This window comes from Vicia villosa, linkage group LG5 (genome assembly GCF_029867415.1).
Source record: "Vicia villosa cultivar HV-30 ecotype Madison, WI linkage group LG5, Vvil1.0, whole genome shotgun sequence".
Taxonomy (NCBI): Eukaryota; Viridiplantae; Streptophyta; class Magnoliopsida; order Fabales; family Fabaceae; genus Vicia; species Vicia villosa.
This window is the reverse complement of record NC_081184.1, coordinates 124,769,038-124,790,728: the sequence shown is the minus strand read 5'-3', so window position 1 is coordinate 124,790,728 and position 21,691 is coordinate 124,769,038. Positions and strand designations below refer to the sequence as shown.

Below are 21,691 nucleotides of genomic sequence, written 5' to 3'. Positions count from 1 at the left end.
CTGAAAAAAAAAGTCAAGACAGTTTGCAAGCTGCCACTATCATCAGCTGCCAGAATATTGTGTCAAAATGGGTGTTGATTTAATTTTCGTCTCGAGTAAAAAAAAAAAAGGAAGAAAATAATTATTTCATGCTAAAAGAAGAAAATAATTATAAATTAGGTATTTTAGTCCAGTAGTTTAATTAAAATAAAATAAATACTTCAAGTTAAAAAACAATTTTTAATTTAGCGATTGAACATTTTAAAATATAACAATACAAATATAATATAATTTGAATTTATATTTAAAATAAAAGTATTATTAATTTAATTTAATATTATTGTTATCTCCAAAGATAATTCCTGACCTTTGTGTCAAGATACATATGGGTGTAGTTAGGGTGAACAAATTTGAAATGTGATTAAAATTGTTTGATCCATCATATTTGGTTGAGTCAAGTGTCCGGTTGAATCAATTATTTAATTTGGGTAGGTCGACTTAATATGACTCTTTTTGATAAAATTAGCGGTTCGGTGATAAGTTAGTTGATAACTTAGTTGATAACTTATAGCTTATGGCTTATAGTTGATGATTGATAATTTATACCTTATAGCTAATGACTGATAATTGATATCTGGTAAACTAATTAAAGTGTTTGATAAAATTAACGGTTTAACTAACTGATAAATGTAAAATGACATAAAAAGATATTTCTCAATTAATAATTAAATATATATTTAAAATTATTAAAATTTATAAGGTTGATAATGGAAGAAAAAATGATAAGCTATAAGCTATAAGTTGGTGAAAAAACTATATACTCCTGATGAAAAGACTGTTATCAAACAGGTCTTTTATTATCATACGAACTTATAAGCTATAAATTCAAAATAAGACTTACCAAACAGAACCTAATTATTTTAGATCCGTGAACCCCATCAAATTCAACTAATATTTATTTTACTTATTTTTATTGCTATAGAATTTATCCATTATAAAAATAGAGTTCATAATCTTAATTATATTATTATTATTATTTTTATAATCTAATAAATCTAATGATGGCATTTTATATTTACACGAATATAAAAACATGTAATAGAAAATTTTGAATATTATTTAATTTTTGATTTAAAATATGATAATAACCAAATTAATATTAAATAATATTATAATTTTTATTACGTAATAGTAATTTTCTTAATAATAAAAAGTAATTTTTCTTATGACAAATGTAAAATTTTGATAGTTTTTTTTTATTTAAAAATGAATGACAATGACAGTTATAGGTTTTGTGCGAATAACTTTAAAATTTTGCAAAAAATGGTGCCTTACGTACTACTATTTATTATTTTTCCATACGTAAAACTATGAGTGGTGAGCAAATATGAATTTGAGGATTGGTAAAGAAATTCCTGAAATGTCTCAACCTGGAAGAAACCAAACCCTTTCCCAGAACAACGCTCCAAATTCAAGGGAACAACATATAGGATCGACCGTTGACACTACGGGGATTTCAACATGTGTTGGAGAAATCCCTACTGTCATAAGCCAAGTATCGACTTCGGCTATCCCTTCAGAAGTGGTAATTTTGCCACCACAAGTATCGGGAATACCCACCACACCTAGGAGTTCACAAACATTAGAGACCAAAGGCATTCTTTTCCTTTAAGGTTTACAATGCTTCAACAGGATTGGGAATAACCATATGGCATGCCAATTTCGATGATGGCCATCTTACACCCAATGCACTAACATATGCAGATGACACAATGGTTATATGGTCGCATGTAAATTCCTATCTAGTATTAGGATCGATCATGAATATCTTTGGTCCGATGTGGTTATAGCCAGGAGGATTATGATACTTTCCACCAAACATGCCATCCTTAACCAATAACTCTCTCTAGTGCGTAAGGCAACATATGGACGAGAGTAATCATGAAATGACTAATATGCTTTAGGGGTGTTCAAAACTGGACCAACCCAATAGAAAACCACTAACTAAAACAAATCAAATCGAAACTGCAAAAAATCACATTTGGATCAAATCCTTTTGTGACATTTTTTCACAAACCACACCGTTCGGTTCGGTTTGCGGTTTGTATTTTACAAACCGAAACAAACCACATTATGTTACAACCCAAACTTCACTTAACCCACATCCAAACCAAACTCAGACCTATTATGCCTTAGCTTTACGATTACTAATAATTTTCTCTTCTTCACAGTTAAGGTTTAGGTTTAATTCTTCTCAAATCTCTCCTAGTGGTATCACGCCTTCTCCTCGTCTTCTTTCACATGTACCACTCGTTTCTTCTTCTGTAGCCTCTCATCTCTTATGTTCTTTCTTTTTCATTTTCTTATTTTTATAGAGCATTAAAAGAAATAAATTTGAGGTTGGTTCAAAAAAAAACCAATGGAAAATAGTCCTTTAAAGCTTACTTCTTGTTTGATAAAAGGTAAGTCAATTGGTAGAGAGTGAACTCAGAAAACTCTAGTTATTCTTATAACAAGGGCTAAATTATCATTTCACTAACTACGTATTTAAGTGTGTACCTAAAATAAAAGAGGTTAGAGACTTAAATGGGAAGTATATAAAGAAAATGAAGATTTTTTATTCCACCCCATGTTTTTCTAGCACAGCACGTGAAATTCAAAAAATGCCCCTTAAAATCGAAAATATATTTTCGGTGCGCACCAAAAAATGATAAACTAAATATTGGAGCCGCAAATGTATTTCCGGTTTTGAACCGGAGATATAACTACGGTTTTATGCTATACTGAAACTAGAAAAAACATCAATGAATAACGCCATTATCACAAACTAAAAATAGGAATCATAATATAAACATAGGAAATACATTAAGGATTTTAACACAAAGCAAACATTACAAATCAACGTTCACGTGAACGTTGCAACATCATGATAATATCATCGATCGATCTTGAAATAGTCGCATTTAGCTCAATCAGAACTATCCCCTCAAATCTGGTATAAGTATTCCACATATCATAGTTGATGAACACAAGCTTCCCCTCTATGTCAACAAATGGCGAGGTACTCGATCTTCCCAACTTTGCGATTGTCGCCATAAGGTCCAAGTTCCTGCAATGTTAAACACACTTTTTCAATTGGGGTGTACACGGTGAGCTTAAATTCCCGTGATGGTGTGGCGCTGGTAAAGTGGACAACTCCAACATGTCATTCAATGTTCATTTTCATGTTCATTTCTTATTTTTGGTGTGTTAAGAAAAAAGTATGACAAAGAAGCGTATTTATAGTAGGTGGATGCAAACATGAATCTTACAAATCCTATCCTTTTGTTAGAGGGAAAACTGGAAGTGCAACTACGGTTTTAAACCAGATATATATTTCCGGTTAGTTCCCTGAAGCTGATAAAACAAAAACATAACAAAAACAACATTATTAAGAAAAAAAATCATGTACTGAAATATTGTATTTAATTTGGCCAAACTTCAAAAATGGCTATATTTCCACACCATAATACACGAATAACATGATATTTATAATAAAATGAGACCTAACTACCCAAATGACCCAAAAAAATTATCGTCGTCCAAATTCACCGGAGGCACCCTGTTTGATTTTTCTCTATTTTTTCTATTTCAATTTTGTTAAACTTGTTGTAGTCTTGCATCCTTTCAATGAATCGCCCACTCTGATGATGTAGGTGGTATAGGGCATCCTAGTTTGAAATACACTTGAACAAAATTCCGCAAATTTGAAACCCACCCAACACATATTATACGATCATTTGGGTTTGGTGTTGGAGCAGTGCGTAGAGGGAAAAAAGTCTCTAAGAAACTGGATCTCATAATATTAATAAACACCCTCTCAAACACACTTACTATTAGATGACCCATATCAGGGGAACACATCCACTTATCCTCCGGTGCGAATCCACTCATGCTTGGTACAAGAGCGTTATATATTTCTTCAACTCTCTCTTTACTCCCAAACATACGAGTGTATAAATCTCTATTCCCGCTTAACTCTTTGATCAGGGTATGTCAGAAAATAATGTAATCCTTTTCCCCTTTCCTGACCAAACCAGAAATAGCTCAAAAACCACAGTAACCGTCGCCCCCCACATTGACAATCTGTTCAATGTACTTGTGCATAAAAACTGGCAGGTGATCGATGAATGGTATTTTTGGTGTCGTCGGTGTTGTCGGTGGTTTGCTAATACGGGGGCCTTTGAAAGCATTTTTTTGAAATTTCGGAGTAGGTGAATCGGGAAAAACTTTGTCAACGTGTTCAATATATGATGGACTCCTTGTGGTTGACCTGTCGCTCAGTGTTGATTTCACCTTCTTAGTCCCCCTTTAGTTTTCACTGGTTGAGATGGTGGTTTCAAGTATGTGGTCTCGGGGAACACAATCTTCCGCAATTCCTCTTTGATGTGGAGTTTGGTGACGTCCTCGGCTTTCAAAAATCTTTCTTGTATAACTTCCAACTCAGTCAAGATGCAAATACTTGATTTATCGCCTTTCATTTTACCGTCATCTTTAAAATTGAATCTCTTCCAATGACTAGAGACCTCGTCCAGACGTATCGGGAAATCAACTTTCATCTTTTCAGATATTACACAAGCATAAGGGAGACCATATGTTTTCACAATTGTATAACTACACTTTGAGTTGTCGAAACCGACATTAGAAGCTCGTTTGTCTTCGTGAAAAATATAATTCAGAGCTGCCCGAGACAAATTACCGGCCAAATGAGAATATAAGGTTGTGTCTTTGAACCTTTGTTCCAACACCTTGACACTACGACTAAATGATGTTTGTATCTCGCTATGTTGGCTTAGTGAAAATTCTGGTATGACAGACTCGGATGTCATTCACGATGTCAAGACATCTGATCTGTTATTATTGTAGCCGAGGCAGAATAGAGAGATCCCCCAATTTTAATTACACCTAAACAGGAGCCAATGAGACCTGGGATCACATGTGTTTAGTCAACATAACCAGATTGTAAAGACTATATGGTTCTGTATAGGAACAACTAACACTTCTGAACCTGATGTTATTTATGATGTTATAACATCCATGACTGAACAAACAACATAATGCAGAAGATAAATAACAGTTAATTGTTAACCCAGTTCGGTCTAACTACCTACTCTAGGGGCTACCAAGCCAGGAAGAAGATTTCACTATCAGTAGTACTATTTTATGTAAACAACCTCAGGTTTACAGATAAACAACCTCTGGTTTACCTAGTCACTACCCAATGCAACCTTTATCTTAGACATCTGTAACACGGTGAACTGACTTTATTTGAAATGTGCGGATAGCAAGAGTCGCCACCGACTTTTATTTTATCCAATTGGAAAGACAAAAAGAACAGGAAAAACCTTTGAAAGATTTTGAGTTCGGGGGGTAGGTTATACAAAGGGAAGGTGTAAAGCACCCTTTGCATCCATGGTTATCCATGGGCTCTTAATTGCTTAGCTCACTTGTTTGTTTGAAAAAGTTTGAAGTGTCGTGTGTGAATAGTAAAATTTCGTTAGGGACTTTAGCTTGTAAATAAGCGTAGCCTTGTTTTGAAATTGTTTTGAAATAGGAGGTGTGAAAAGTATTTGATTTTGAATGTGAGCAAGCAATTAATAGCTACCTACCCTACGTTGTCTTTCTTGTTCTTTAAGTCTTTCGTGCGAAAGGATCTATCCATACCATGCGAGGGCAGGAAGTCTTTCAATTGGATGTGCGGGTCATCGAAGGGTCATCGTGGGTAATCGTTCGCCACAAGACTGTCCCTTGCCATAAAGAGGGCAGGTAGTCTCGGGGAAGGATATAATAGTCAATTAGGCAACAGTAAGGATACCTTAGCAATCGAAGGGACTATCATCATTTATCGAGGGACGAGATCATTTTATTCATAGGCAACTCGGAGGGACTATGATCTTTATATCGAGGGACGAGATCATTTTATTCGTAGGCAACTCGGAGGGACTATGATCTTTATATCGAGGGACTATGATAATTTGTATTGAAGACAGCAAGCTAAGGTATCCCTATATCCGAAGGGACTTGACTATTTAATCGAGAAGGCAACAGGCAACAAGAGGGGAAACCTTAGAGGTGAGTGTGTGCATCAATCATGTGGGTTAGATTCAGATATTTATCTTTGAGTTAAGGTGAGCTATCGATTGATTGATTATCTTGTCACTCCCTATTTTACTAACCACGCAGTTATATATCATACAGAAAAATAAAATGCGGAAAGTAAATGTCCTACTCTATTACAAAGCTTCGGGAATGGGGAATACATGATAAAAACCAGGGGAATGCGGAAAGTAAAATGCGGAATGTAAAACCTTAATTACTATTACATCCAAAAAATGTGCAACCTATACACCTTCTAATATTTAAATAACAGAAATTAAATAAATAAATAGGTAAATGGCGTAATTAAAAAGGAAAATTAAAATGAAGGCAGAATTAAATAAAAGGCAAATAATTTAAATAAATAATTAAAAACATGCGACATACATTAGGGTGGGAGATGAGAAGAAAAGTTCGCGAATAAGTTTGTTTAGAAAAATCAGGGTTAAAAGCCTTATGGGGAAAGCCTAAGCCCGTAGTTAGACAACTCTTACATTATTGAGACAAACCTACAAACCTACCTAAAGGTTTCCCTTAGTTATCTATAGTTTTTGAGGTTAGAGGAAAAAACCTAAAAATACTAATTTAAATTAAACCTAAAAATTAATCAAAAATTAGTTAGCCAAAAAATTAACCTAAATCAAATATTATCTAACTATCCTAATCTAAATTCAAATTAAATCTAAAGATAAACCTAATTATATTATTTTAACTAACCTAAGTTAATTAATTTGTTTTTATTATAAATGGTTTTTGTTTTATTTATAAAATAGATATGTAATTAGTTTTCCTAAAAAAGAAAAAAACAAACAAAGGAATAAAGCAAAATAAAATAACAAGTAAAAAATATAAAAATAGAAGAAACCTGGGCGCTGGGGATTGAGTGTGATGCTCCCTCGAGGCTACACCATGGGACTGCCCGCTGTAACCTTCGGATTTGGCTCTCATGAGATCCAAGGGCAAGGAGACGAGGGCGCATCATGAACCCTGGTTGACCGTGAGTACAGGATCTGTGGGTGAACAATTGCCAAAACAAGTGGCGTCGGAGAGATTCGAACCCCTGCCACTATGTTTGAGTTATTCACGTTACCAGCTGGGCTGAAGATTTTTATTGTTAAAAAGACAATCGGAGTAAAATAAATATAAACAAAAGAGTCAATGGTAAGAAGTCAAACAAGCCAGCGCGGATCCCACTAATGCGACGACGAGCCAATTGTGGGAGGAGAGAGAGAATGGAACAATTGACCAACAAAGGAGACAACGCCACACATGGTCAGCCCTTCAACGAACACTGTTCATTATCTTCTTCACTCGTACCTGCGACTTTTCTTGCGGAAATTGCCATGAAGTTTCCTGCGGAAATCTTTGCGGATTCGTCTTCCCCCATGGCAGCTATTCAAAACCTGCAAAATCAAAAGGGAAAAAGAAAAGAGACAACCCAGTCCTGCATAAAAACGCGCCCTGAGTTCAAATATGGTGATAGTTTTGACTGAAAACTCTTGGAAGTACGAACACGAAGCTTGTATTCTCTTATGCCCTAGTAATGGCAAGTCACGGATTCGATGCCCATGTTTTGTTTCAGACGTTCATTATTGCTCTAAACATTACCAAGAACTCAAAGAAACCATTAGCTGGGATTAATATGCAAGGAATTACGAGATATGCAAATCATAACTTATGCATGAATATGTTAGTCGTGAACTTGAATTTTTACGTACCTTCCATTGTGATTAATGGTTGAAACTTATCTCATGACGCCTCTGGAGACTGATGGGAAGAAAATCATGCTTTGGTAATGGCTGTATGAGTGAATCCGAGTCCCTCACCTTTTGAAAACTTTCATACTTCTTAGGGTTTTTTGGAGGCTGCCTCCTCTAGGGTTTTTTCGTCCTCTAAAGTCTGTACATGTTGTGAGTATATATGAGTCCATTAGGGTTACCAAATGGGCTTGGACTTGAGATTTTTTTATCATTTGAAAGTTTGCATGAATATGCATGATATCTTTCTTTTTTTTGTCTCAATATTGTTTCCAATCTTTTCAATACTATTTACCACGATTTTCTATCAAAATAATGATGTTTGAATGATTGGATTTGATTGGGAATCAAAGTTTCTTGATTAAATCTGATTATTTCATATATTACTTGATTTATTTATTATTTAAATGAATAAAATTCAAATAAATAAAATAAATGTCATAAAAATAAAATAATAGATTTATAAGTCTTGATATTGTCCACGGATATGTTTGAGATCCAACAATTAGGCCCAATAGTCCACAACATCAAAATTCTCCATTTTGCATTAAGTGTATTTCCTCGAAATCGCCCAACTTACGCAAGCCATAACTCTCTCAATATTTGTCATATGAAGATGTTTTAGAACATTTTAAAAAGCTCAAGATGTCCTCTAAAACCTCCTTTTGGTTTCATCTCGATTGAGTTTACCATGTTCAAGTTATGAGCTTTGAGAAAAAATGACTTTTTGCGATCTTTTAGAAGGACCTGTAATGTATTAGCTCATATCTCTCAAATGGTGCATTTTTAGACTGGGCATGTGAGAGACAAAGTTGTAGAGAATTCAATTTCCTTCAAAATGAGCTTTAGATGGGAAATTTTTGATGTTCCATGTAGGAGTTATGGCTGGTCAAAGTTCAGTTGACTTTTAGTTAAAAAACCCTAATTTAGAAACTTTGAGTTTTGTTGATTTCTGAACTTTCCTTGATGAATCATGATCAACCTTTGATCAAATGATGGATGATGCTTCATAATGAGGATGTTGACCAAAAATCAGAAGTTTTGACTGTGGTTTGACCATAGTTTGACTTTTAGGTTAACTAGTCGATTATTGATCGTTTGAGCAGTTGACTGAACATTCTGAGGAATCAGAGCTTGAAACTTGGCATGTGGATTATTTGAATCTTATGAGAAGCCATGGAGTCCGTTGGAGGCATCAGAACCTGATTTCTCTTGGAGAGAGACAAAACCCTAGTTCAGGGGTTCATTGTTTAGGAGAGTATGCTTTGAGCTCTGTGCCTTGACTTGAGTTTGAACAAGAGAAATAGTATGGGCAAATTTTGGGGTATGACAACATCCATCCAAGACAAGATAACCTCTGCTCACTCCCTAGTGATACCTAACTGTTACAACCCTGCAACAACTATTTACACAATTAACAATGAACAATAACTTGATCTTGCTTCACAACTTCAATCAAGAATACAATACTCAACTCTTACCTACAGGTTTCGTGTGAGGACAATCACTTCTCTTACCTACAGGTTTCGAGAAGGACATGGCAGCCATCCCATAACCTGGGTGGTCTACCTATAGAAACCCTAATGACTACATCGTTTCTAAACAAGGTTTTCTATATCAAACTAGGTTACAAGGATTTCTATTTATAACCTGATCCCAGTTGGACTTGGGCTTACAAATCGCAGCACTCCTTGCTGTTACAAATCTGCATAAATCTTCTGCTACAATCAATGTCTTTTTAATCATAAGTTTCCTAATTTATCTCCTAAATTAGAAACTGCTGAATCTTCAATCTTCTGATCTGATTCTCCCTGAATCTTCAATCTTCTGATCTGATTCTTCAAATATTCTTTAGACCTTTAAATTTGCGCCACATAGGATTACAAAATATTCCACGAATATCCTGTATCTGTTGAGTACCAAACTGAATCTTTCTTCCAATTCTGCAGGCGCGATGTCAAGAGTTGATGTCATGACATTCCATATAACATCTTGCTTGTACCTATTTTGTTCTTTTTATATTTGCAATATTCACAATACATTATGTTTTGCTTCTTATTATGTTTTAGTCAAACATGGATGCCAATCATCCAATAAAAGCACTAACACTTAGTATCATTTGGTTCACCTTATCCCTACCCGTAATAAAATCACCCTGGCTATTTCCCTACCAATTCTTCAGACAAGCATAAGCAGACTAATCTCGGTTTGTTGTTGTATTTCTGAGATGCATGACCTAATCGGTCTAAGCATAAACAAACTTCTCCTTTACCATATCAAGTATTGTGCTTTCGACATATTTCACTAGATCGGGATATTTCACGCAAACATTCCTAAATTGTAAAACAGCATCAGCGTATCGCTCTTTTGTAGATGCATTTACTATCACATTCCATGCATCCATAATTTTCTCAACAATAACTTCCGGCTTGACCAGTTTTCCATCTTCACTTGCAATTTGTTTTGTCCCCACCGCAGGTTTAACCCGACTTCTCACATTTTTAGTAATGTGGTACTTACAAAGTAAGGCATAATAAGTAAGAAATACAGTTGCAACCGAATTCATTAATGCTATATCTCAGTCGGTAACAATGACTTTCAGCATATCTTCTTGATCCTTGAACATTGACCTACAAACCTCTAAAGCCCATGCAAAGTTGTCCTCTTTTTTCGCATTCTAGGAATGCAAAACCAATATAATATGTCTTCTCAGTCGATGTAACACCAACAATTTCCAGCAATGGAGTCCTGTACTTGTTGGTCTTATACGTTGAATCAATTATGAGCACAGTGAGAAACATATTAAAAAATTTAATGGAGTCGAGATGAGTCCAATAAGTATCTCTTACTGTAACCCCACCATCACCTCGTCGGTGCCTACAAACATAATTGTTTTCATTTAAAAGTTTCATAAGGTGTTGCATCTCAGTTCGATCCACTAAGTGCTAACTTGGATTGATAGCGCCTATTGTAAACTTTCTTGATATTTGATGTATTCTTAGGTCTTTTGCACTTCAAGGTGGCAAGTATGTGTTTGGGCGGTACTAAGCCCAAAGCCATGTCAGAAACACATGTCTTCTCATCCAGAAGAAGCCGACATGCAATTGGATGACCGACCAACTTTTGACTTAGGTCATGGTTGTGTAAAACATATATCATATTAAATATCCATTTGTTATTTTCCAAATGATAACCACACAACCTAAATGGGCATTCACATTTTCTTGAACCGATGTTATCACGTTTCAATTTTTGGATACGAAGAATATATTTCCCACTTCTTTCGCATGTCAAAGTCACAAATGCATTTCTTCTAGCCGTACCATTATCGGACCTTCCAATCACAACACCAAATCCTAGTTTCGTAGGCTCTTTACGAATCCAATGCAACATGTCGTCAGGTAATTCAAAATCTTTTCCTTTTTCAAAATGCTCGTGAATATCTACCACCTTTGCTACGATAAGAGATACGAGTGGTTAAACAACTTGAGATAATTTAGGATTGGGAATGTTATCGGGATGCACCATACTTAATGTAATAGACAACCTAATTATCAGTTCTGCTGGGAAAATAAACACAGACAGAAAACTGGAAATTTACATCCGGTTTAGTTCAACTGTAAACCGGAAATATATCTATGGTTATCGTGTGACCTATTTTTAAATTCAAAAACATTAGAATGCGTGGAATGGGGATTGAATAGACAAAAATTTACCTTAAACTTCACTTTCTTGATCTCCTTTTGATACGATGAACCACAAAAATGAACATTTATAGTGAAAAAATGGATTGGGTATGGAAGGGTTTTTGAGAGGTTAAATGTAAGATGAAGAAATAGAGTGATTAAAAGGTGACCATGCTGGTTACTGTTTTGAGCTATATATAGTTGTCATAATACCTGAATTATACTTTCGGTTATATATAAATTGGCAAGGTGGCAGAAATTCCTGCTCTACTAACTTAAGTTATATTTCCGGTTCCTAACCGTTGATATATCTCTGGTATGATTTTTTACATTTTGAGGGTCTAGACCACATTTGGCCCATTTGTGACAGATGTGGTACGGACCGGAAATATATTTCTGGTTTTTAGAGGGACAAAAACAAAATCACAGAGGGTCTTTCTTAAAACCATGGGGTTGGAATAAGAATTCCCCAAGAAAATTGGCGCAAATTTCTTATTAGACCCAAAAGAACTTTGAAGTTGTGAATCTTATCAAAATTCACATGTCATTCAAAAGTTAAGGATTCGATTAATTCTAATATCCAAGACAATGATATATTTGAGAAAAACATCCAAGTTCAGCATGCCTATTAGTCTATAGTGCAACTAGATTCTCAGCAAATAGGCCCATCAGGGGGAGAAGTACGGTTTGATGTTTCTACTTATTAAATGTGCATGTAAAGTGCTTATGTTTCATCAAGTAACTTATCTTTTTATGTGTCATTATTTATAGTGATATATGTGGTTGCATATTTTCCCACCGTTTTCATAATGACAAAGGGGAAGAAGTATATGTTCAGGGAGCCGAGTATCCTCTATCTATATTTGTTAAGAGTAGTTTAACTACTTCAATATTTTATACATCTGTTTTATGTTTTACCACTACCCCAAGAGATAGGATGTTATCATTAACAAGAGAGAAAATATGGACCAATGTGCTTGTAGGTAAAATTGTCTACAACCATTAGATGTAGATTACATTGTTGGTTTTAATGATGACAACACCTCAAGTCAAATGACATTCAGTGAAGTCTCCTTTATCAACTAATCAATAATCTCTAATGATGGAATTATATCAAGAAGATATTTTAAGCCTAATTGGTTAGAAGATTCAAGTTCTAGTTGAAAGGATTATCCAATGATGAATTAAGAAAGGAAACACGAAACTATGAAATTGTGAAAGAGAAGAAGTGTGAAATTTTGTTTGATCTCGCATTTATCACGTGTATGAATGATCAGTTAAAATTTAAAAGGTCAAGGGTAAATCTTATCGTGCTGTGGCAATCACACACATAGAGAAAAGGCTTTTAAAAATTGTCTATTTTTACAAAAAAAAAAGAAAGTGAAAGCCTATCAAGGCTTGTATGGAATTTACTAAGAAGTATTTCTTATCAATTGGGAAATTTCTCCACTGCCTAACCAATTAAGAACATAATCTAATCAATTAGAGTATTGTAAATGACTTCTTAATCACTTAGAAAATCTTTTAATTGATAAAATATGTAGTTGGTTTAGGTTTTCCTTTTTTAGATTACCATTGTCGTACTTTGAAATGGTTTTAATCAATTACTTGGGTAAATCAATTAAAAAATTAAAATGGCCAATGGATCATTTATTTTTTAGCCAAATATTTTCCTATATAAACGAGACTTCTCGTTATTTTCCTTTTCACGAGAATTGCCATAGTGTCGAAGACCGAAAAGCCCTTGTAAGAGTTTTGTTGTAATAGGTGTTGTGCTTCACTTGATTTATTCAAGAGTGTAATTCTCTTGTGGATTATATTTTTAAATACTTAAAGGTTGAAAGCTAAATATGATAAAATTTTGGTTGTAGGTTCTTGAGTTTGCTTTGTCTTAAAATTTCAGTTTGGTTCTTGAGCTTGTCGTGTATTTAAAGATCTATTTGTTTCTTGAGCTTGTCGTGTGTTTAAAGATCTATTTTGTTTCTTGAGCTTAGCCTGCTAAAACTCTTATTTGGTTTGGAAATCAGGTTGTGTAAAATATCATGTTTGATTTGGAAGATAACTAATGTTAAATCTTTTGTTTTGTAGGAAGATTTTGTCATTGGTGTTCTTAGGATATTCTTGGCTAATCCAAAAAAAGAGCATTAGAATGTTGCGAAGTGGACCTGAAGATATCTCAGAGGAACTTCAAAAATGAATTTATTTTTTGGAAGTAGAAAACTCGAATTGATTGCATACACACTACATAGATGCAAATGCATACATAAATTATAGAAAATCTACTAAATTCTTAATTACATCTCCAAGGGAGTTGTACTGTGGTAGTGATAAGTGCCAAATTGTAGTTATTTGTGTATATAGTTTTGCGGCACTTATCGTCTCCTTTTCCTCAATTTGTGCGTGAACGCGTGCATTTTTGTTATATTTGTACATATTAGATATTATTTGCGTTTTTGATTCATTTATGTACCTTTTGATAGTTTTCTATTCATTTTGTAGGTATTGATGCGTATTTGGAGCATGAGCAATAAAGTGTCTAAGACACTACTTTAAACGCGCGATTTTAAGTAATTCATCGTGGATAAGGCTCAAAATAAGGATGATAAAAATCATCAATTTGGTTGCCATTTATTCATTTTTAGATAGAGCATAGAATAAGCTTTCCAACGCTTCGAACCGGGCGCAAATCGGAGTTACGGTTCTCAAGTTATGGCCAAAACAAGATTTCATTTTTCTGTTGAACGGGCTTAGCGCGCTAAGCGCGGTCTGGGCGATTTGGAAAGTCATTAAATAAGGAAAAATCATATTTTTAGGTTACGTTTTGAGTTTTTTTGTACCCAATCCATCAACCATCATTTTTTGGATAGATTAGCTTAAAAAACAACTATGGAGCTTGCATCTAGTTGATCGGAGGTGGATTGATCATCGATCGGAGCTGACAAACCGGGAGATTTTTGGTTCATTTATCTTCTTCTTTGTGTATTCTCTATTTGTTGGATTCGAACTCATGTATATTTGTCGCCCATAGCGTTATATAAAGCTTGCTTTACAAATCTTTGTTGATTATTGTCTTAGATTTTTTCTCTGTGCTAGGGATTTTGGTTGTTGTAGAGATAAACTTCTTGAATCCTTATCTAGGATGATTATCTGTTAGTTTCTGAACTCTAGATATAGATTTAGAGCTGAAAAATCTATATGGATGTCGAAGCTTAATGCTTTCGTGTTGGTTGTGTCAGTTGAGAGATCATCTATACGATTGATATGGATGTCTGCTGTGTTGTTGAGGTTGGCTGAGAGATCGTCGCCGATATGATATAGTAGTTCTCTCTACTTTGGGTTAGAAATGACTTAGGGTGTGAGTGATGGCGGGTGACATTGACGAGTATTGTAGGTTGAGTATAACTGGTTGATAAGTTTAAGTTTGTGATAAGTTGATTGTATGCAATACTTGATAAGTCTTATCTTTCCGAAGAATGATTTTTTTGTGTGTTAATATTTACTTTTCCGTTTTCATATTTCAATTCATTTAAACCGAGCTCGAAAATATAGAAACCGTTGAACGACATTCTAACGACCATCTCTGTGGACATGATAATTCCCGGATAAATATTTCCAAATCTTTTGTTGCTTGGCGCTACCGCTTCAACAGGTAGTCAAACCTACACAAGTGTGTTACTTCGTCTACCATAGAAGCAGAGTTCATTGCAACAACAAAAACTTACAAATAAATATTATGGATGAAGTAAGGGCAAGAACAATATAAGTATGACATGCATTCTGATAGTCAGAGCGCTATTCACTTGAACAAGAAATTGATTTTTCACTCGAAGTCAACTAAAATCAATCTTAGATATCATTGGATACGTGATATATTGGAATCTTAGAAATTATAACTTGAGAAAATTCATATCGATAACAATTGTTCATATATGATGACCAATATTTTACCTACAAAAATATGAATTATATTTACCTAAAATGAGTAAATATAAGTAAAAGAAACACGTAAGAAAATGAATAAACCTCTCCATAAAACCTCTCTATAAAAACAACTCATGTTTCATTTTAAATAGTCACATCAATAACAATATCTGAATAATATATTTGAGACAGAGGGAATAACACCATATATGAGATTAGGCGTTTTGGAGAAAAAAAAAATTTCCAACCACCATATTATACAGGCCAGATTCTAATAATTTTTTTGCATTCTTATTAATTTAAAAAAAAAAGATATTTATGTTTTTTTAATTGTTATTATTTATAACGTGTGAAAAGCATAATAGATAACCAATTCTTATCTCTTGGCCCTGTTGTATTATGTGTATTTTATTTTCCAACAAATTTAATTCAATATATTATTCGTTTTACCAAATCCCAAATGTGTGTTTCTTGCATGTATATTTTTTTGTCGTCATTCGCGTCGCACGTTACTGAAATGTAGGCATCATCAAGTTGAAGATGGACAGTTCTGACTAAATCAATAAAGAAGCCAAAATTCGTATTCTGTACGGTGTACGGTGTTTTGACATTTCTACAATCATTACTTTATACCTTAAAATACTATTTCCTGATTAAACAACTACAGACACAAACATTGACGTTGTTTGCAAAATGGTCTTTAATCTTTATATATAGAAAGGAAGAAACATAAATAGTAATTAGCAATTTCATTGAAATTAACAACATCTCTCATATGGCCTCAGAAACAGAACAAAGATCTCTTGAAGATACTCCAACATGGGCTGTCTCAATTTGTTGTTTCTTTGTCCTTGTTATATCTTTGATCATTGAAGGAGGTCTTCACAAATTCACTGAGGTAATTATAATATTATTATTATTACTATTACTATTACTATGAAGTGCATTAATAAAAAAATGTGTTGGATTTAATTTACATCAAATATATTTGTATGTATGATTTAGGTTCTGAAGAAACAGAAAAGAAAGTCTATGGGGAAAGCTTTGGCTAAAACTAAAACAGAAATGATGAAATTTGGTTTTGTGTCATTTTTGCTGACAATATCGGAAGTGCCAATATCAAAAATCTGCATCAATAAGGATATGGCAAATTCGTTTCTACCATGTAAAGATTCTATGGAGAAGTTAGCAGTATCATCGGAATTAGATCAAATACCTTCTACCAATGAGTTGGGAAACCAAGTCAACTATTGTGAAGCTAAGGTATTGTCAGATTAATTAATTCATTAATTTTTATATTGGTTATCATTTTAAGTTGAAGTTTTACTTGATTTAGTCATTTTTTTAATATTTTTCTATAATATTTATTTTTGTTAAAATGTTTAAAAATTAAACATAACATTTCAACTGTTTTTTTCTTTAATATTAGTAGTTGGACAATATTTCAATAGTAGTCCGTGATATGTTAAAACTATTATACTCCTCATCTGGCCTTAATTAGTTACACATCAAGTTGGAGAATAATATTTTTTTGATAATGGTTTCATTGAATGAAATACCAACTAAGAAAACTTATGATTTTAGAAATTGTATTTGTTGAATTTAAATTAGGTCAAAGATAAATTTTGAAATAATATTAAGGTTTATCTATTATAAATCAACTCTCTTTATAATAATAATAATAATAATAATAATAATAATAATAATAATAATAATAATAATAATAAAACAACAAGTTCATATGTTATTTTTTTAATAGAAAAATCAATCCTATTAAAAACTACATTTATTATTTTAGGATAGACAACATTATTATGCATGAGTTTTCGCACTTTCTATGAAAGATTAATTGATTTTGGTGCTAATGTATCAAAAAGTGTCAAAGACAAATGATATGAAAGAATGTTGATTGTCGGAACACACATTTTCATGCTTGCTCACTTTAATTGAAATGACTTTGAGAGTTGTCTGTTGCACTCTAAAACCTCCGGTCATCAATCCCACTAGTGGAGAAATCTCAATCAAGTCTACCTACACATGATGTTTCACTCCTACCCCCTTGACATTAGAACATCTATTGGCCTAAGTGCCAATCTCCCCTCTTGTGGGTCAATCAAAAAATTCACAAGTGTCTCTTTATTGATACTTCAACACGCTGAAACATATCAAATATGACATCCTAACAAATGCATATCTTCAATATTTGAATTCTTGAAGTTCTTCACAATGAATGATATGTTCCCCAAATTTATCAAAGCATGCCTTGTAGAAAACAGGACAAGCCTTATCAATTGAAAATAAGAAAATTATAAGTTGATATTTAAGGATGGTACGATACTCTACCGGAGATATGTTGACCTAGACCATCAATAATGATAGCAAAGATAAAATCTTGAGCATTTGCTCAAACAATTAAAAACTACTTTCTATATAATAATGTTGGTTTTTTCAAACACAACACAATATGAAAATTTAAATGATGACATTCAATATAGTAATGTTGGTTTTTTTAGATGAGTTAGGCGGATGTTAAAATATAATATTTAATAAAATATTATTTTAAGAATAGTAAATTGATAAAAAAAAATTTAAGACATTCTAATTAAATTGACACATTAGAAATTACTCCTTCTAATCTTATTTATAAAAACAACTTTAATATATTAAATATTTTAAAAAAAATTAAATTTGTTTAAAATTAAAATAAAAAAGATTACTCAAAAAACACTATAATTACACATATTTTAAAAAATAAAATAAAAAACTAAAAAAGTCTGTTTTAAAAAACGAAAACTCTATTGATGAAATTTCGGAAAATATGTATAGGTAGTGAGTGCACTCTAATACTCCGTGTAAACTAGTATTACACCATCATCTAATAAAATTATAATATTCAACTATATCACATCATTATTTTAAAATGAAAAGTATAACTTGACTCAATACATATAAAAATATTTTACATTGAAAATGCATACTCCTTTTTCTCATATTATATACTTCTTCATTTGATGAACACACTTCCCCAAATACCAAGCATAACAATTTAAAAAATTAGTTTGAAAATTTCTGAAGACATTTCTACAAGCTGCAATCTCAGAACTAGCATGAACTACTCAATTTAAATCGCATTTTATCCAATACATTATAGAAGGGTGTCCCAAAATTTATTTAATTTCAAAAGCCTTAGGATGATAAACATAGTTTTAAGAGAAAACAATTGTAACGATTTAAATAGATTTTGTAGAAGTTGAACAAGGCGTAACACAAAATCCTAGACATTTTCCATTTTGTGCTTGCTTGTTCATAAAAATATATGTATGGAAAAACAGAAGTCTTATGTGTCGTGAAGTAATTTATGATTGGTTTTATAAATGCAGGGCATGGTTAGTCTAATTTCAGATGATGGAGTCCTACAGCTAAATGTCTTAATCTCAATTTTGGCAGTCTTTCATATCCTTTACTGCACATTAACCATGTGTCTTGGAATGGCAAAGGTATATTAAATTATTAAGTCAAATTTTTTTTTTTTTTTGAAGTTATAATGTCAAATTTGACTAGTAATTATTTTTTATATGAGCTTAATCCCATCTCTAACAGATGAGAAGATGGAAAAAATGGGAAGAGGAGACACAAACACTAGAATATCAGATAGATAATGGTAACCTTAACTTTTCATGCTTTATTATTTCTTGTTTGTTGTCACTCTCAATGGATGCATACTCATCCAAAAGAAATAGCAGTGTAGTTTATTGTCTGTTTGTCTTTTTCTGTATAATCTTTATTATATATATGTCGTCTAATTAAATTGAGGTTTGTGAGTACAGATTCAAGAAGATTCCGGTATATAAGTCAGACATTAGGCGGCAAACGTCATCTTAAATTCTGGAATAATTATTCTCCCTTGCTTTGGATAGTAAGTCAATTTTGCAATATAAACATGAAACATTTTATGTGCACTAATTAGAGTAACATATACAACCTTGTTCTATTCTATGTATAGGTCTGTTTTATGCGACAGTTCTATAATTCAGTCTCAAAAGATGATTACTTTGCGCTACGAAATGGGTTCATTGCAGTAAGTGAAACTTCCTCCATGGGATTCCATGCATGGTACTCTTCCAAAAACAATAACTTCATTGTCAAGTTTACTTTTTCCATAGTTGCGGTTACAATTGCAGTTGCGATGATATAACGGACAGTCGGACACAATCTATGTAACATATTGTGGTATCAAACAGAACTTATTTTTTTTCCCTGCAGGCAAATATTTCTCAAGGCAGCAATTTCAATTTCAACTTCAAGAAATTTCTTTCGCGCACTTATGACGAGGATTTTGAAAAAATTGTTGGAATCAGGTAATATATGATTACAAAATTATACAAGATCAAACAATCATGATAAACCAAGCTTTTGACAATCTTGCAGGTTTTGGATCTGGCTTTTCTCCATCTTTTTCATATTCCTTAGTGCACATGGTATATGACTTTTTTTTTTCTTTGACAAATGGTATAACATGTTTTTTATCAGTATATTTAACAGTGATCTTACTTTATCTGCAGAGTTTTATAATTACTACTGGCTTCCATTTATTCCACTTGTGGTAAACTTCATACTATTTCTATCTTCTATTCCTTTTTTTCTCTTTTCTATCATCCTTTTTCTCTTTACACCACTGAAAAAAAATGTCTTTGTGTCTGTCCGTGTCTGGTGTCTGTGTCTGAGTTTGTGTTTCATAATTTTTTGTTGCTTGTTATTGAAGATTTCTCTACTTGCTGGGACTAAACTACAAGTGATAATAACAAAGATGCATCTAGATAGTTGCAAAGAAAGTTCTGTGATCAAAGGAACCTTACTTGTAAAACCAAGTGATGAATATTTCTGGTTTCATCGACCGGAATGGCTTCTCCATATACTCCAAATCATCCTTATCCAGGTACAATCAGTTACATCACAGCTTAAAACTAATTTTATTATGATAATAAAATTGTAATTAATTAGTTATGATATTCATATGCAGAACTCCTTTCAACTTGCATTTTTCACATGGACTTGGGTGAGTAATTAGTTACTACTAAACATTGATGTTAATTAACTTTTTATGATGATTCTATACTAACTCAACAAATAACAGTATGAATTTGGTCCAAGGTCTTGCTTCAATAGAGAAATAGAAGATATTGCCATAAGGATTGTATTGGGTTTAGCTGTTCAGCTTCTTTGTGGTTATGTCACTCTTCCCCTTTATGCACTTGTCACTCAGGTAAACGTAATAAGAAGTGACAGTGTCGTGTCAGTGTCCAACACAGACACAGACACGTCTTTTTTAGAAGTGTCGGTTCTACGGAGATCATTAATTGTTTTTTCATGAAATTATGACAGATGGGGTCTAACATGAGAAAGGAGATTTTCACTGAGCATGTGACTCAAGGTCTAAAAAATTGGCATAAAAAGGCTAAGCGATCGCTATCGAAAAACAGCAACTCAGCTTCTTTACATTCCAAAACAAGTGAGAATTCAGTAAGGGGGTCATTTGAGGAGTTGCAGAATAATGAAGACATCATAACACCTAATTCAGGTAACAACTCTGGAAGTGGAGAGGAGGAAGAAGTAATTGTAGTTGCTGTTGAGAAGGAGATATCAAGTGAAACTACTTCTGAAGATAATGGTAAGGTCATCACCAGAGGAATCTATGACGGTGAGATCTCGTTTGGAATCTATGTGGGGAGTAGTAGCAGAGGTATAGGGGAAATTGTTTCAATAGCTGAAGAAGAAGAAGAATAGATGATTACATTCATCACAAATTTGAAACTAGAGGTACTGGACTTGTATATTGTAATATTTATTTGAATTAAACTCATTGGTTAAGCAATGTCTATAAACTCTAGACACTTTGGCTATATACGTGAGTATCTGTTTGCATTCCCAAATCAATCTCATTTTCCCTTCCTATTCACACAGGGATGTATCGATCTTGGTTGTCTCGTTATTATCTCTTTCAAATTGTTAGATGTAACAGGAACAGAATAGAAGCAAATAGAAGTTCTGGAAATGACTGTTCATTCTTTGTGAAATGCAGTAAAATAATTAGAGAATGAAACGAATGTGTTGTAACAAACTACAACCCACTTCTAGCTAGAAATAAGGAAACAAACTTGACTAAATCAATTAACAAACTATCCTAAAAGCTAAGACTCTTATTTGACTAAATAC

The 21,691-nt window shown here is 33.1% G+C and overlaps 1 protein-coding gene across 1 annotated transcript; it reads left to right on the top strand.

Moving 5' to 3' along the window:
- The first annotated feature begins 16,253 nt into the window (after positions 1–16,253).
- LOC131607232 (MLO-like protein 6) lies at positions 16,254–21,432 on the top strand. The gene is made up of 13 exons (XM_058879251.1): positions 16,254–16,376; positions 16,484–16,741; positions 18,859–18,975; positions 19,079–19,139; positions 19,306–19,394; positions 19,482–19,556; positions 19,742–19,836; positions 19,907–19,956; positions 20,041–20,081; positions 20,241–20,414; positions 20,499–20,534; positions 20,613–20,741; positions 20,861–21,432. The coding sequence occupies exons 1-13, from the start codon at positions 16,254–16,256 to the stop codon at positions 21,260–21,262; spliced, it is 1,650 nt and encodes a 549-aa protein (XP_058735234.1). The 3' UTR covers positions 21,263–21,432.
- The last annotated feature ends 259 nt before the right edge of the window (positions 21,433–21,691 follow it).

Bases quoted from the DNA above. Each gene is read 5' to 3' on its own strand.
- LOC131607232 (XM_058879251.1), top strand. From the start codon at position 16,254: ATGGCCTCAGAAACAGAACAAAGATCTCTTGAAGATACTCCAACATGG. The intron at 16,377-16,483 runs GTAATTATAATA...TGTATGATTTAG, and splicing joins GTCTTCACAAATTCACTGAG to GTTCTGAAGAAACAGAAAAG. The intron at 20,415-20,498 runs GTACAATCAGTT...ATTCATATGCAG, and splicing joins TCCAAATCATCCTTATCCAG to AACTCCTTTCAACTTGCATT.